Source organism: Gouania willdenowi, chromosome 4 (assembly GCF_900634775.1).
Source record: "Gouania willdenowi chromosome 4, fGouWil2.1, whole genome shotgun sequence".
Taxonomy (NCBI): domain Eukaryota; kingdom Metazoa; phylum Chordata; class Actinopteri; order Blenniiformes; family Gobiesocidae; genus Gouania; species Gouania willdenowi.
Genome location: NC_041047.1, coordinates 28,092,463 through 28,105,710, shown reverse-complemented (window position 1 = coordinate 28,105,710; position 13,248 = coordinate 28,092,463). Strand labels below are relative to the sequence as shown.

At 38.6% G+C, this 13,248-nt stretch overlaps 1 protein-coding gene across 14 annotated transcripts in view; it reads left to right on the top strand.

Moving 5' to 3' along the window:
* The first annotated feature begins 278 nt into the window (after positions 1–278).
* celf5a (cugbp, Elav-like family member 5a) overlaps positions 279–13,248 on the top strand; it is a 295,578-nt gene continuing 282,608 nt past the window's right edge. For all 14 annotated transcript variants that reach the window (XM_028443423.1, XM_028443418.1, XM_028443410.1 and 11 more), the window contains exon 1: positions 279–744. In XM_028443423.1, the coding sequence (XP_028299224.1) occupies positions 393–744 (352 nt within the window). In that variant the 5' untranslated portion in view covers positions 279–392. The remainder of the gene's footprint in view (positions 745–13,248) is intronic.

Sequence of the window (13,248 nt, the reverse complement as noted above, 5' to 3'; positions counted from 1 at the left end):
CTTTCCCCAGCGGCCGATTTGGATGCTTTAAAGGGCCGGATTTGGCTCCCGGGCCTTGAGTTTGACACAGGTTCTCTGGACTGATATTAGAAACGGATCTAAGAACCTTTGTCAGCTCATCTCCAGTTGAAGCACCCAGTATGAGCCACTGGGTGTCGCTGTGGAGCGTCTGTGCGTATTGTCGCGCGCTCGCTCCATCGACGCTCCCCTCCTCCCTCTCTGCCTTCACAGTGCGTGCGTGCGTGCGTGCGTGTGCGTGCGTGTGTGTGTGTGTTGTGTGTCGGATAGAAAGTCAGCCTGGTTTCCAGCTGAGTGCTTGCTCTCTCATAGTGTGTGTGTGAGTGAGTGAGTGTGTGTGTTGTCATTATTATCCACTCTGCTCCCAGCTCAGAATGGCCAGATTCACTCAGACTGAAACAAGAAGGCAGCAGCATCCACAGCAGCCCGATCACTCCAGCCTGGTTTTCACCGGACCGGGGGCTCCACCGACCCAACAACCACTACTCCTTATCCCACACCAGCACCAGTACCCTCAGATCCCATTCCCCAAACCCATGAACGGCTCCGAACCCATTTCACTTCATCCGGAGAGCGGCAACATGAAAGACCAAGATGCCATTAAGCTGTTTATCGGGCAGATACCGCGGAACTTGGAGGAAAAAGACCTGAAACCGTTGTTTGAACAGTTTGGGAAAATCCACGAACTGACAGTTCTCAAGGATCGATACACCGGCATGCACAAAGGTAACGTGTGGCCCCTTCACTGGCCCCCCTGGGGGCCCGGATTAAGTTTGATTCATTTCACACCATGCATGTTTTTTCCCCCTTTTACGCACGAGTTTACGTTTTAATCCAATGTTTCCGGAATTTAATGCTCTCCATACCATTTGAATACGCTCGTCATAACCCGCCTATTTTCCTCTGACAGCAACGCGGTTAAAAAATAAAGTCCATGTTATTTGTAGAGATTTAAAAAAAAAAAAAAAAAGATTTTTATTATCCCAAACATCAGGTGTTTCCTCCTGAAATACTATATTGTATAAAAGCTGGGACCCTCGCTAAGCACACAAAGAGAGATATTCCTCCGGTTCCCAGTCTTTCCCCCTCACGCGCTGCTAAGTGGGGCAGAGGCGCGCGGATCAGATGCATTTTTAAAGAGCCCTTCCCTCTTACAGTCCCATCTTTTTGCAGAGGGGTGGCATCATTTATTCATCCATGTGCTTTCTTTAACATCTCCCCGTGTGTGGAGCGAGCCTGCTATGGGTGCTGTAAGCCCCAGAATAGGTTTAATGACAGTGCGTCTCCAAAGGGCGCAAAGACTGTCAGGGGGACGAAGTGAGGAGTGGGACTGAGAGGGGCGTAAATACCCCCCCCCCAGCATCAGCACACATGCAGGCAACTTCCATCACCCATAATCAAGTTGCTTAGTAAGGACATAGGGATACAGCATGCATGGGAAATGCTTTTCACAAGAACCAATAGCACACATTTCATCATCATCATCATCATCATCATCATCATCATCATCATCATCATCATCATCTCTTTGACCCAACTTTAATCTGGCTCTTTGCACTCAGCTAGGATCCAGAAATACCACAACCTTTACACCACTGGAAACTGGTTGGCATTTACACCCTCGTGATGATAATGTTTGTGGTCAGTATCATAATTACAAATCCCACTGTAATGATAATTTTACCATTTGCACACATGTGCACACGCATGCACCATATCCTTCCAGTATCCTGTATTTACAGCATGGTGTGCCAGTTGTGTGTCTCTCTAGATTTCACAGATCAGTCTTCCAGTTAATAACTCTCCCACTCCTCCCATTGGATCCTTGGTCTCGCTCTCCTGCAGAACAGATGTTGATATGTGAAGATGTTAGAGCAGGAGATAAGCCGTTTATTGCGTTGACATTTAGAAAAAGATAAATGCCAACATATGACAATAATGTAAATGTCATTCCCGACAGTGCAAACTATTTCACGTGAAGTCAACATCAGGACACATGAGCCTACTTCTGATGACTCATTTCATTTCGAACACATGACATGATTTCTTCCTTTACTGAATGTATTTGCAATCGGATTACGTTTGCGTTCCCTTTGTTTCTATTAGTTACACATTTTAACAAAGGCATGCAGCAGAGCACCAACGTGACAGCCCCCATATGCAGGCACTATGTGTATATTTCAGTGCATGCATGCACCAAATACTATTGCCCCGTGTTGCATAATGATTGCAGTATGCTTGGATTATGGGTGTCTGTCACCTCCCAAGCTGGAGGAGAAAAGATAATGTCGCTCCCAGCCCGAGAAAAGAGAAGCACAACTTTTATCAGAGTGGGGGCCCGCACAAATGTGCCTGTTCCAAGGGCCACGTTATCAACGCTCCTGTTATTAATTAGAATATTGACCAATCTAAGCATTAATACAGGAATGAACATATGTTTGTGTGTTTTTGTGGTCATTACTAATTTTTTTCTTATCTCATATTGTGTATGTGTTTGTAGGGGTGTCCCGATCCGATATTGATTATCAGATATCGGTCCGATATCAGCCAGAAAACGATTATTGGATTTTATTGTACTGCATCTAAAATCTCTGATATTTATTATATTATATTTATTCAATTGTAGAATACTGTAGATATTATGTTGAAGGTTATAATGTATGTAACCAATTAGTTAATAATAAATTGGTCAGTTTTTCTGATACCTACTGTTGCTGACTATTGTTCTCTGTTTGAGTAACAAAATAAGTCATAAAAGTATGTATGATTCGGGCTGATATTGTATCGGATCAATATCAACCAATACTCAAAGCTGCATTATCGGTGTTGTATCGGAGGTGAAAAAGTTGTATCGGGACATCGCTATGTGTTTGTGTGTTTTTGGATTCATTTTTGTAATACATTTTTTTTTTTTCCTATCATTTTACATATTTTTCTCATCTTGTATATTCTCTGTTAGTAGGTTTTTTTTGTCATTTTGTTTATTCTTGTGTGTTTTGCGTGTGATAACGTGTGTTTTTGTCGTCATTTTGTGTACTTTTGTACTCATCTTGTGTGTTTTGTGAATAATGTATGTGCATTTTGGTTGTCATATTGTGTTTTTGAAGTCATTTTGTGTATTTTTTGTTTTGTATATTCCATCATTTTGTGTATTTTTGTTGTATTTTGCAAATTTTTTTCGTTTTATATATTCTTTGTTAGTGGGTTTTTGATGTCATTTTGTTTATTCTTGTGTGTTTTGCCCGTGATTTTGTGTGTTTTTGTTGTCACATTGTGTTTTTTTTTTTTTTGTCATTTTTGTCTTTTGTATATTTTATCAATTTTATGTGTTTTTTTTGGTCATGTAGTTTAGTTTTTTTTTGTCATTTTGTGTACTTTTATACTCATCTTGTGTGTTTTTGAAGTTGTTTTTGTGTATTTTTTTTTATTTTTTATTGTTTTGTATATTCCATCATTTTGAGTATTTTTTGTCATATTGCGTTTTTGGAGTCACTTTTTGTTTATTTTGGTTGTTTTGTATATTTCATCATTTGGGGCTTATGCTAAGAAGCTAGATTTCCTCTTATCGCGCTAACTTCCGGGATATAATCAGTGTGTGCTGTCCTATGAAGCTGGCTAACATCTTACGGAGCTAAATCACCATGGCAACTTAGGCTAAAGAACTATATACAGTAGATATTTTTAACTAATGGACTGATAGTAAAATAAGTCAGCTGATGAAGCCTGTGTGCATCGGGCGCTTTCCGACCGATTAATTAATGTATTCTGGGGCGATGCAGAGAGCCTCAGTCCTGTAAGATATTATAAAATATAAATATATTCCACCTTATGATTTAGGCTGATCTGCATGAACGCAGCATCAGAGCCACGGACAAGGTGAAAGTGATCGGTGTCTGTTTATTCTTTGTTAATGCTTAAATTAGTGCGATTATAAACACTTATCAATTCTTGCAACAGTGTTGTTTTTGGCCTGAAGTATGGATTTAAATTTTTCATATTTTTAAACACTTATTCCTCAATTGTGACGTGAATTGCTCTCCAGTTTCTTTGTGATTGGTCTGACGCTGTAATCTCCTCCTCTGTCACAAGAGCGCACACGTAGCCAGGCTCTCGTTTAACCTACCGAGTTGTAGTTCGTAAGACAGCTTCTCTCTGATGGAGAATGTGTGGTTAGGTGAAGCTAACGGAGATTAATCCAGGATATAATTATCTAGCTTCGTAGTATAGGTTGTTGTTTTTCATCATTTTGTGTACTTTTGTAGTCATCTTGTGTTTATGTGCATTTTTCTTCTCATATTGTGTTTTTGAAGTCATTTTTGTGTATTTTTTGTTCCTGTTTTGTATATTCCATAATTGTGTGTATTTTTATTGTCGCATTGTGTGTTTCTGGAGTCCTGTTTGTGTGTAATTGATGTGTTTTGTGTATTTTTCAGGCATTTTGTGTGTTTTGTAGTCCTTTTACGTTTTCCTCGGGGTGCCACACAAAATTAGACTGAGGCCCCCCCGCATGTGGCCCTTGGGCTGCCAGCTGCTCATGTCAGCCCCAGAATATAGAGTGTGTGATGATTGTCTAATTGTCATCAGTTTCCTAAAGTTACAAAATAAAAGATTTAATTATTTTCAGATCTTTGGTGAAGTTCTGCTGTTTGCCTTTAGGGACACCCATCACCACGCTGAGTGTCAGTTTAAAATGCAAATGAAATTGAGAACAAAGAAAAAAAAAAAAAAGTGAAAACAAAGAAAAGCGCACAAGACATAGAGCAGTCTTCTGATCTTTAAAGCAAGTGTCAGCTGTAATTTGTAGCAATTTATGTGGTTGATAATTGAACAGAAAGAATAAATATCAGATATTTTTGTTTTAAAAAGTCAGACAAAAAGTTAATTGCTCTAATCCAAGTAAATATTTCACATCTGACATTTCAAATGGCGTTCTCAAATAGAGTATTTACCCATTTTTGATGGACATAAACTACTAATTCATTTTTGACAGGCGTAGTTCAGTCACATCAAACATGGTAAATAATGATTTTCTGCACAATTACCAACACAGTCACATTGCAATACAATTGTGACTTAAGTTACTTTGAAGAAAAGCCCAGGAACATGCTATACTATAAAGGTTGGAAAGATATCAAATGTGTAACTTGATGGAACACTTAAACACAAATCTTCAAAGCTTTACCCAATTATACTACTGCTTCAGTGTGCTCAATGCACTTCTTCCATCATGTCAGTGTTTATTTCATCCACAGAGTGCTTTGTGTGTTTATCACTTTCCCTTTTTTTTGTGCTACTATTTTCCCCACTGGTAATCCATGAGGGAAAACATGGAATTAGTTTGTAAAGCGTGATAATAATGCATAGCCATAATAACTTGACTCAAGAGGATTAGCAAATGTGCATTGTCTGAAGCAGCCGTCTCTTGGGTGATCAGCTGGTTGTCTCCCTAAACAGTGGCTGCCTCTGCCAATTAAAAATTCAGTCTAGTCTGCTTCTTCAAACCATTAATTCTGCCCACGCTGTCAATGGCCTGCCAATTATTGTCGCCCAGTTGGTATTTCCTGATGTTAAATTTATCCCATGGTGTGAAAACTTCCCATTTCTGGCCCTGATAGCTTCTACTTTTAGGTTATGGACAAAATCCAGTTATGCATATTAATGATTTTAACACTGACTCCCTTGATATTTTGTAGCTGGTTTGAACTCAATTAATTCATACTTTCTATTGTCATATAAAGTGATAATAATGTGTGAGGAGGACTTTTGTATTAGTTTGTTGAATAGATGCTAACTTCACGTAGAAAATGTAGAAAATCAAGAAAAGGTGGAATTAAAGTCAGTGTCAGGAAAGTTAAAAAAAAAAGGGTGAAAATTGAACAACGTCAATACGGTACTTTGTCTGTGATATATGCATTATTTTGAAAAGAAATGTGAGATCAAAATAGGTCAATGGCATGGGAAATGCCTTTACCTTTTACTGAAAGAAAGGCATATTCACACATGGAAAGACACAATAAATTACCTATTGTTTACTCATCTGATCAGTATAGAGGGAAGCCTTTTTAGCTTTTACATTTTTAATGCTTTAAAACAGAAACAACACAGGTTCTAAACTTTCCTATGCAGGTAAAGTCTTTTAAATGCTTAGGTGTCTGCTGTGAGAGGAAGGAAGTTGCTTTTTGCTGAACTATGACAGCAATGTAATAATGCAAATGAGATTAGTTTACAATGTTCATTAAAGGTCCCATATCATGCCATTTTTCACCCATCTCCATTTGTTCTAAGAACCCCAAAAACATAATATTTGAGGTTTATTTTCCCAAACTCGCCTGTTTTCCTGAATTTTAGCCTCTGAAAAGTGGCTTTCTGAGCAACTCTACACAAACAGGTTGATTTGTGGCCTACTTATGCATATTCATGAGTGGACGTGTCTATAAACGGGACTGTGACTTCCTCCTCCCCACATGGTGACGTAGGAACAGAGGACGGCCCGCCCTCCACTTACCCACTCCGTAGCCGAGCTCATGCTGCTTTATAAACACGAGACAGAGTGTGGGGGCGGGGCGTTCGCCGGTACATACATAGACTGCAGAAAATACATAAATAGCACTGCACGAAGGACGCTGAAATGCTCACCTTCGTGGGCGTTTCTGTTCACATGTCAATCACGGCAGAGAGCTTCCTGCAAGCGTGGCTTATCCAGCTCAGTGCCGCGTCAAATTCGTCATCAAATTGGGAACGCGTCATCAAATTGGAGCGAGGTGCTTGGGCTCACTCTGCAGGAAGAAAGGAGCAAATCACCCTCTAACTAACGATGGATAGCACTTTTATGATATTTAAACCACAGACAAGTCAAATTAGCTTAACATGAGCCCTTTAAGTGAGTTTGGTAAAGGTTAAAAAAATTGATAGCGAATGGCTACATTTAAATAATCATTTAATCTTCATCCAGGCCCTAAAATTGGTTCTGATTTTCCGTTTCCTTTGCATGTTTCTGTTTTGTCTGCTTTTTATTCTGTCTTTCCCTGTTTAGATGACTTTACTGAGTTGTTGGCACATGGCATGTTAAAGCCAATGTTTTGAGTGTAAAATATGCCAATAAAATATGTTTCATACATAATGATCTCATGAAGGTGTACACATTTACATGTTAGTTGTTTCTTAAGTCATATATAATTTTTTTTTTTTTTTAAATTGCAATAATTGCCTTATACTTTAATATCGGGATATATCGTATTGTATCCTATCGTGACCTATGTATCGGGATACAAATCGATGCCAGGCAATGCACACCCTAATTTTTCAGTGTAGTGTGTAAATGCTTGATATTGTCTGAAATCATGCATATGAGGCATTTCCATGTCATGTTGTAGCCCGAATGGATTAAATTTTTTTTTTTTTTTTTTTTTTTTTGTGGGATTTTTTGCGATTTCGTAAAACCTGTTTTAAGGAGCCTGGATTAGCACAACTGTCACATATTGTATTCTAATAGTGTTGCCTATTCCACTGCATTTCAATTCTTTAATTAATTTTCTGTGTACCAGAGTGATGTGTCATGGTTAATTGTAATTATTCACAGAAAATCATACAACTAATTAGATTAAGTTTGTGTTTGCTGCCTAACAGGACCCAGGTAAGTAAATTGGTGACATTTATGTGTTGACTTGAATTAATCGATGTAGTTCAGGATTCAATGAAATGTCATTTTGTGGATTGGTTTTAGATATGGTGTGCTGTTGAATAACATGCCAGTACATGCAGTCCGGGTGTTAATAATAAGCCTGTGTGGCAGAGCATTTGTATACTGGGATGTTTGTGTAGATCCCTGTCAAGCAGAAGTAGACTAAATCATGGAATAATGGGATTTTTCCTCCCCCCTCTGGGTTATTCAGATGAAGGCATTTTCTCTTTGAGTTTGCTCGCCATCAAGAAGAGAAGGCGAGAAGCCAAAAAAGTGAAAGACCAGTAGGCCTGGGCAATATATCGAGATTTAAGATATATCGCAATTCCTATTTTGGCGATATAGAAAAATACAATATCGCCTATATTGATACATATTATTTATTTTATAGCTTTTCTTTTTTTTGTAATATTCTCAGAACAACATGAAAAGCACAGTTTGATGGATTGCTCAGTGTTTACGAACCCTAAACAAGCCACACTACAGAACTCACACACACATGCTGTCCCTTAGCGGAGGAAAAGCCAAAAGTGTCACATATTGTGCAGCTGTTTGGTAAAAATGTGCCAGTATCGCATTTTTCATCAACAAATCAAACCCAGAATTGTCTTTCTGTTAAGAATTTGTTGAGTCAAAAAGTATTGAGATTGATATCAAATATCACCATTTACAGAACAAATATATATGAATTGTAGTCCGTATCGCCCAGCCCTAAAGACCAGTGTTACAACATGTTTAGTAAGTTAGGTATAGTTGCACGACACCCACGGTACCCCGCGGTGCCAAATTGTAACGGGTCTTACTATACTAGAAATTCTATACGACTTTACTATCGTGGATTACAATACTACCGGTGCCAGTTCCTGCTACATAGCGGTTTCCTCTACTCTCCTCCTGGCTTTTCACTGCACAGTCTAAGCTCACTGCACGCTACTTACTTGAAAACATACCAACATGGCAACGGAACTCCACAGCTGCTGAATGATTGGGTGTTTGCCTGTTACTGGTGACATCCGGAGATATGATAGGCCGTGTCCGCACGCTGGGTCCGCCCTTCTGTTAGCTGATTAGCTGTTAGTGTGTTTCTGCCGGCATGAAGGAACTGAAGACAGCTCGGCATCGACAGAAACTTGCTTCAAAACAAACAACAAGTTTAAGTTCTGTCTCTTCTAGACAGGTGCACGGCTACAGTCACAAACACGAGACAACACATGGCAGAAGCACCGAGCCCGACTGGCGAGTCTGCCATGGCGTCGTCGTTATCAGTGGCATCACTAATTTTGCGCAAAAAACCAAACTTCAAAAGTCCCGTTGGGAACTATTTTGGCTTTAAACAAGGCAGAGACGGTAAAACAATAGGAGATCCACTGTGCAGGCGCTGTCACCAAGCTATAGGAGCCAAAGGAAGGAACACTTTTTTTTTTTTTTTTAATTTTCATTTTTTTATTTACAATGTACAAACAATATTTACAAATTCTATACATACAAAGGAGGGATCACATCTAATCTCATAAAATACCAGTGACATCACCCAGAAAATGCATACATATATAGTTTCCTCAATGAATCAGTTACTGTTTATTGTATTTTGTCCTCTATGGTTTATTATGTTGGACAAGAAGCATTATTGTCAAGTAGTTAAAAAAAAAAGAAAGTGGATTTGTTATCTTAAGTTGATTATTTATATTAGTTAAACATAAATTGATGTGCAAAGGAAACTGAATGATATTTTTTTTTTTTATATTTAAATCATATAAATTCTAACTTCATTTATGAGTTTGTTTTATTGCTTATATGCTTTTGTTCATGTACTCTTATCATGCACCAAACAACACTATAAGTAATTAATAAGCATTTCTAACTTGTACAAATACATTGCAGTTCCTAAAAATAATAATATAAAAAAAGCTTTAGTATTGCGTTATTACCCGGAACCGTGATACTTTTTCTGGTATCGTATCGTGGTTACTCATTTTGGTATCGTGACAACTCTAAAGTTAGGTTTTCCTTGGTCGTAAAAGTTTAAATCAAGGCTTAGTGTTAAAGGAAATCTCTCCTCCATGATATTATGGAGATGAGGGTGCTCGTGTATGTTTCCATATTGTGCGTGCCGTATGGAAAGTGTCAGAGATCACGGTGGGACAGGACAGCAACCCCCCTGAGGAAACAGATGGGCTACATTTCACCATAACCAAAGCTGTGGATGTAACATGGTCAGCACATACAGTACGCAACATGTTGGGATATTATTGCAGATGTAATCAGCATCAGTGTAACCAAGGCTGTGTGACAGAATTGCCTAATTAAATGAAGGCATTTGATTTAGGAAGATTGTTAGACTTCTAGAGTGTTTGTGCCGTGATTCGATTGAACAAATTAAGAAATACAATCTCCCATCATAAATACTGAGCAAAGACCATCGTGCAAAGCTAATGCAGTAATGATATTGAAAAAAAAAGCAACAGGGCTTTTACTCATAAAAGATGCAGCAGCTCAACTGGTGCTGACAGGCGCTATGGGCCTTGACTTCAGAATGAGGAGTTTTCCTTTCTCTTCTGCACTTTCTTCAAGAAGATTGGCAATCTTAGGTGTCGACAAGGCCCTTTTACACTGCAGGTCACCTGCCCTTTTTTTTTCTGTCTCCATTTTCACTTCCCCTTCCCCCATGGAGAGAGCATTTGAAATGGATTGATGCAACGCAATGTTTTTATTAAAGCTTCAAGGTAATGCTTGGAGTAAATAGGATGTGCTCTCCATCTGCAATTTTGGCGTAAAGTATGAACTTTGAAAAGTGTAATGTTGGGTTTTAGGAAAGATCATTGAAAACACCTGTAGGTGTTTCACATTTGATCAGTTAGGTCTCCTCTGTTTGGTTTTACATTGTGAGCTGATTAATAAAAAAAATATGACTTATATGAAATGAAACAGAAGGTACAGTAATAAATCATCAACTAGGGACATTCATTCAGTGCAGGTAGGAAAGCAGAGTGTCCTCTGTCATCTTGACAGCTGCAAAAATGTCTATAATGAATGTTCTGTTAAAGTGTGCTGCAAGTGGTGTTTGTAACTATTTTTTAATATATTTCCAATAAATTTAGTCACAACAACGTCTGAATTTAAAGTTTGAGAATACTGTAGAGACACGAAAGTAGTGACAGACAAATATCGCCTTCATAGACCCTTTGTGCATCTCAACAATAGTAAATTGAATAATCTGTGTATGTTAAATGTTTATAGCTGTGGTGTCAAACACATTTGAGTTCAGGGACCAAACGCAAAGCCATTTGATCTGTTGGCCACAGAATTCAGATGGGAGCAATTTCAACTTTGATGTGCCATAGTTTGCACTTCCATGTATAAATGATATACAGCCCCCTTCAAAAGTATTGGAATTACATCTAGATGTGTTAGGCTTAGGACAGAGCTCCTTTTGTTTGAACCCACCCACTTTTCAAGTGAGCAAAAGTATTGGAACAGACATTATTAAATTAACTTGTAACCTGTGACCCACTGACTTCATCAGACTGTTGCATTCTTCATTTGAAATGCTTTTCCAGGCCTTTACTGCGGCCTGTTTCTGGGAGTTTCTTCCTTCAGTCTCTTCTTCAGGAGGTAAAATCTCTAATGGGTTAAGGTCCGGTGATTGACTTGGCCAGTTTAAGACCTTCCACTTTTTCCCCCCTGATGAAATCCAATGAGTGTTTTGGGTCATTGTCTTGTTGCATGATGAAGCTTCTCCTGATTACCTTGGATGCAATTTTTCTGTAAATTGCCAGACAAAATGGCTTTGTAGACTTCATTATTCATTCTGCTGCTATCATGAGTTACATCATCAATAAAGACTAGTGAGCCCGTTCCACAAGCAGCCATGCAAGCCCAAGCCATGACATTACCGTGGAGGTCATGCTTCACAGATGAGCTTGTGTGTTTTGGATCATAAGGAGTTCCTTTCTTTCTCCATACTTTGGCCTTTCCATCACTTTGGCAGAGGTTAAAACTTAAAACTTTGTTCCAAAACTTTTGTTGCTCATCTCTGTACTTTCTTGAAAAATCCAATCTGGCCTTCCGATTCTTTTTGCTGATGATTGGTTTTCATCTTGTGGTATGGCCTCTATATTTCTTCTCCCGAAGTCCTCTTTGAACAGTGGGTTGTGATACCTTCACCCCTGCCCAGCGGAGGTTTGCAGTGATCACTGACTGTTGTCTTTGGGTGTTTCTTCAAAGCTCTCACACTGTTTCTGTCATCAACTGCTGTTGATACCCTTGGCCGACCTGTTTGATGTCTGTTGCTCAGCACACCAGTCGTTTCTTTCATTTTCAGGACATTCCAAATTGTTGTATTGGCTATGCCCAATGTTTGTGCAATAGCTCTGATTGATTTTCTCTCTTCTCTCAGCTTTTTCTCCCTTTTTCTCTCAGCAAAATGGTTTGCTTTTCTCTCACAGACAGCACTCTGGTCTTCATGTTAGCTTAACAGCAAATGCAGTTTTCACAGGTGAAATCCAAAGCCAAAAACACAAACTAGTTAAGGTTTAAGTAATCAATCTAAAAGGCAACACCTGAGCAACTAGAAACACCCATCTGTCACATGTTCCAGTACTTTTGCTCATTTGAAAAGTGGGTGGGTTCAAACAAAAGGTGCTCTGTCCATCTAGATGTAAATACCATGAAATAAAAGCTGGAATTCTGAACTTTTGTCTCATATTCATGTTTTGATCTGAAACCCAAATGTCTTCAGTATACAACAAAAACAAAGGAATTGACCTTGCCGTTCCAAAACTTTTGGAGGGGATTGTATAAATATTGACAATATCCAAGCAATAAATGACATATATCAGTCCCTGCAGGATTTTCACTTCAGTTTCCTTGATTTTGTGACCAATTTCTATTCAATTTTGAAAGACTGTTCGAAATAATTTGAGGAAAAATCTAAAATTCTTTAAACAATTTGTGATAAAAAAAAAATGACTGCCAGATGAACATGGTGCAACTCTGATCCCTCTAAATATTGGAAATGTGCATTTGAAGGGGCTATGATATCTACAACTGAATTAGTTGATAATTCACACGAGTCATGTTTTTTCTGTCATTTTCACTTTCTCCTGTGGGCCGTATTGTATGCTCTTTTAATGGCTTTACTAGTTTTCTATGGTTTTTATTACAATTTATTCTAACTTCAAAAAATGTTGAATCCATGTGAGCCTTTTTCATACAAGCGTTGCAATAGTTTGGGCAACTTTTCCTTCCCTGCCATGAATAGGGGTGTAACGACACACAAAAATCCCGGTTCGATACGTACGTCGGTTTTGAGGTCACGGTTCGGTTAATTTTCGTACAGTATGGAACAAAATGCAAAACATATATTTGCTTGTTGTTTATTCAAAACTTTAGTAAACCAACAATGTATTTAACATTATACAGAATATGAAAATACAGTAAAAAAAAAAAACTGCTTGAATGCCGAAGTCAGCTGCGTTTGCACTAAGGACGTTTTCTTTCTTGTCGCAGTGATATTCGCACTCGGGTGGTGCCGTTTCAAGTGAGTTAGC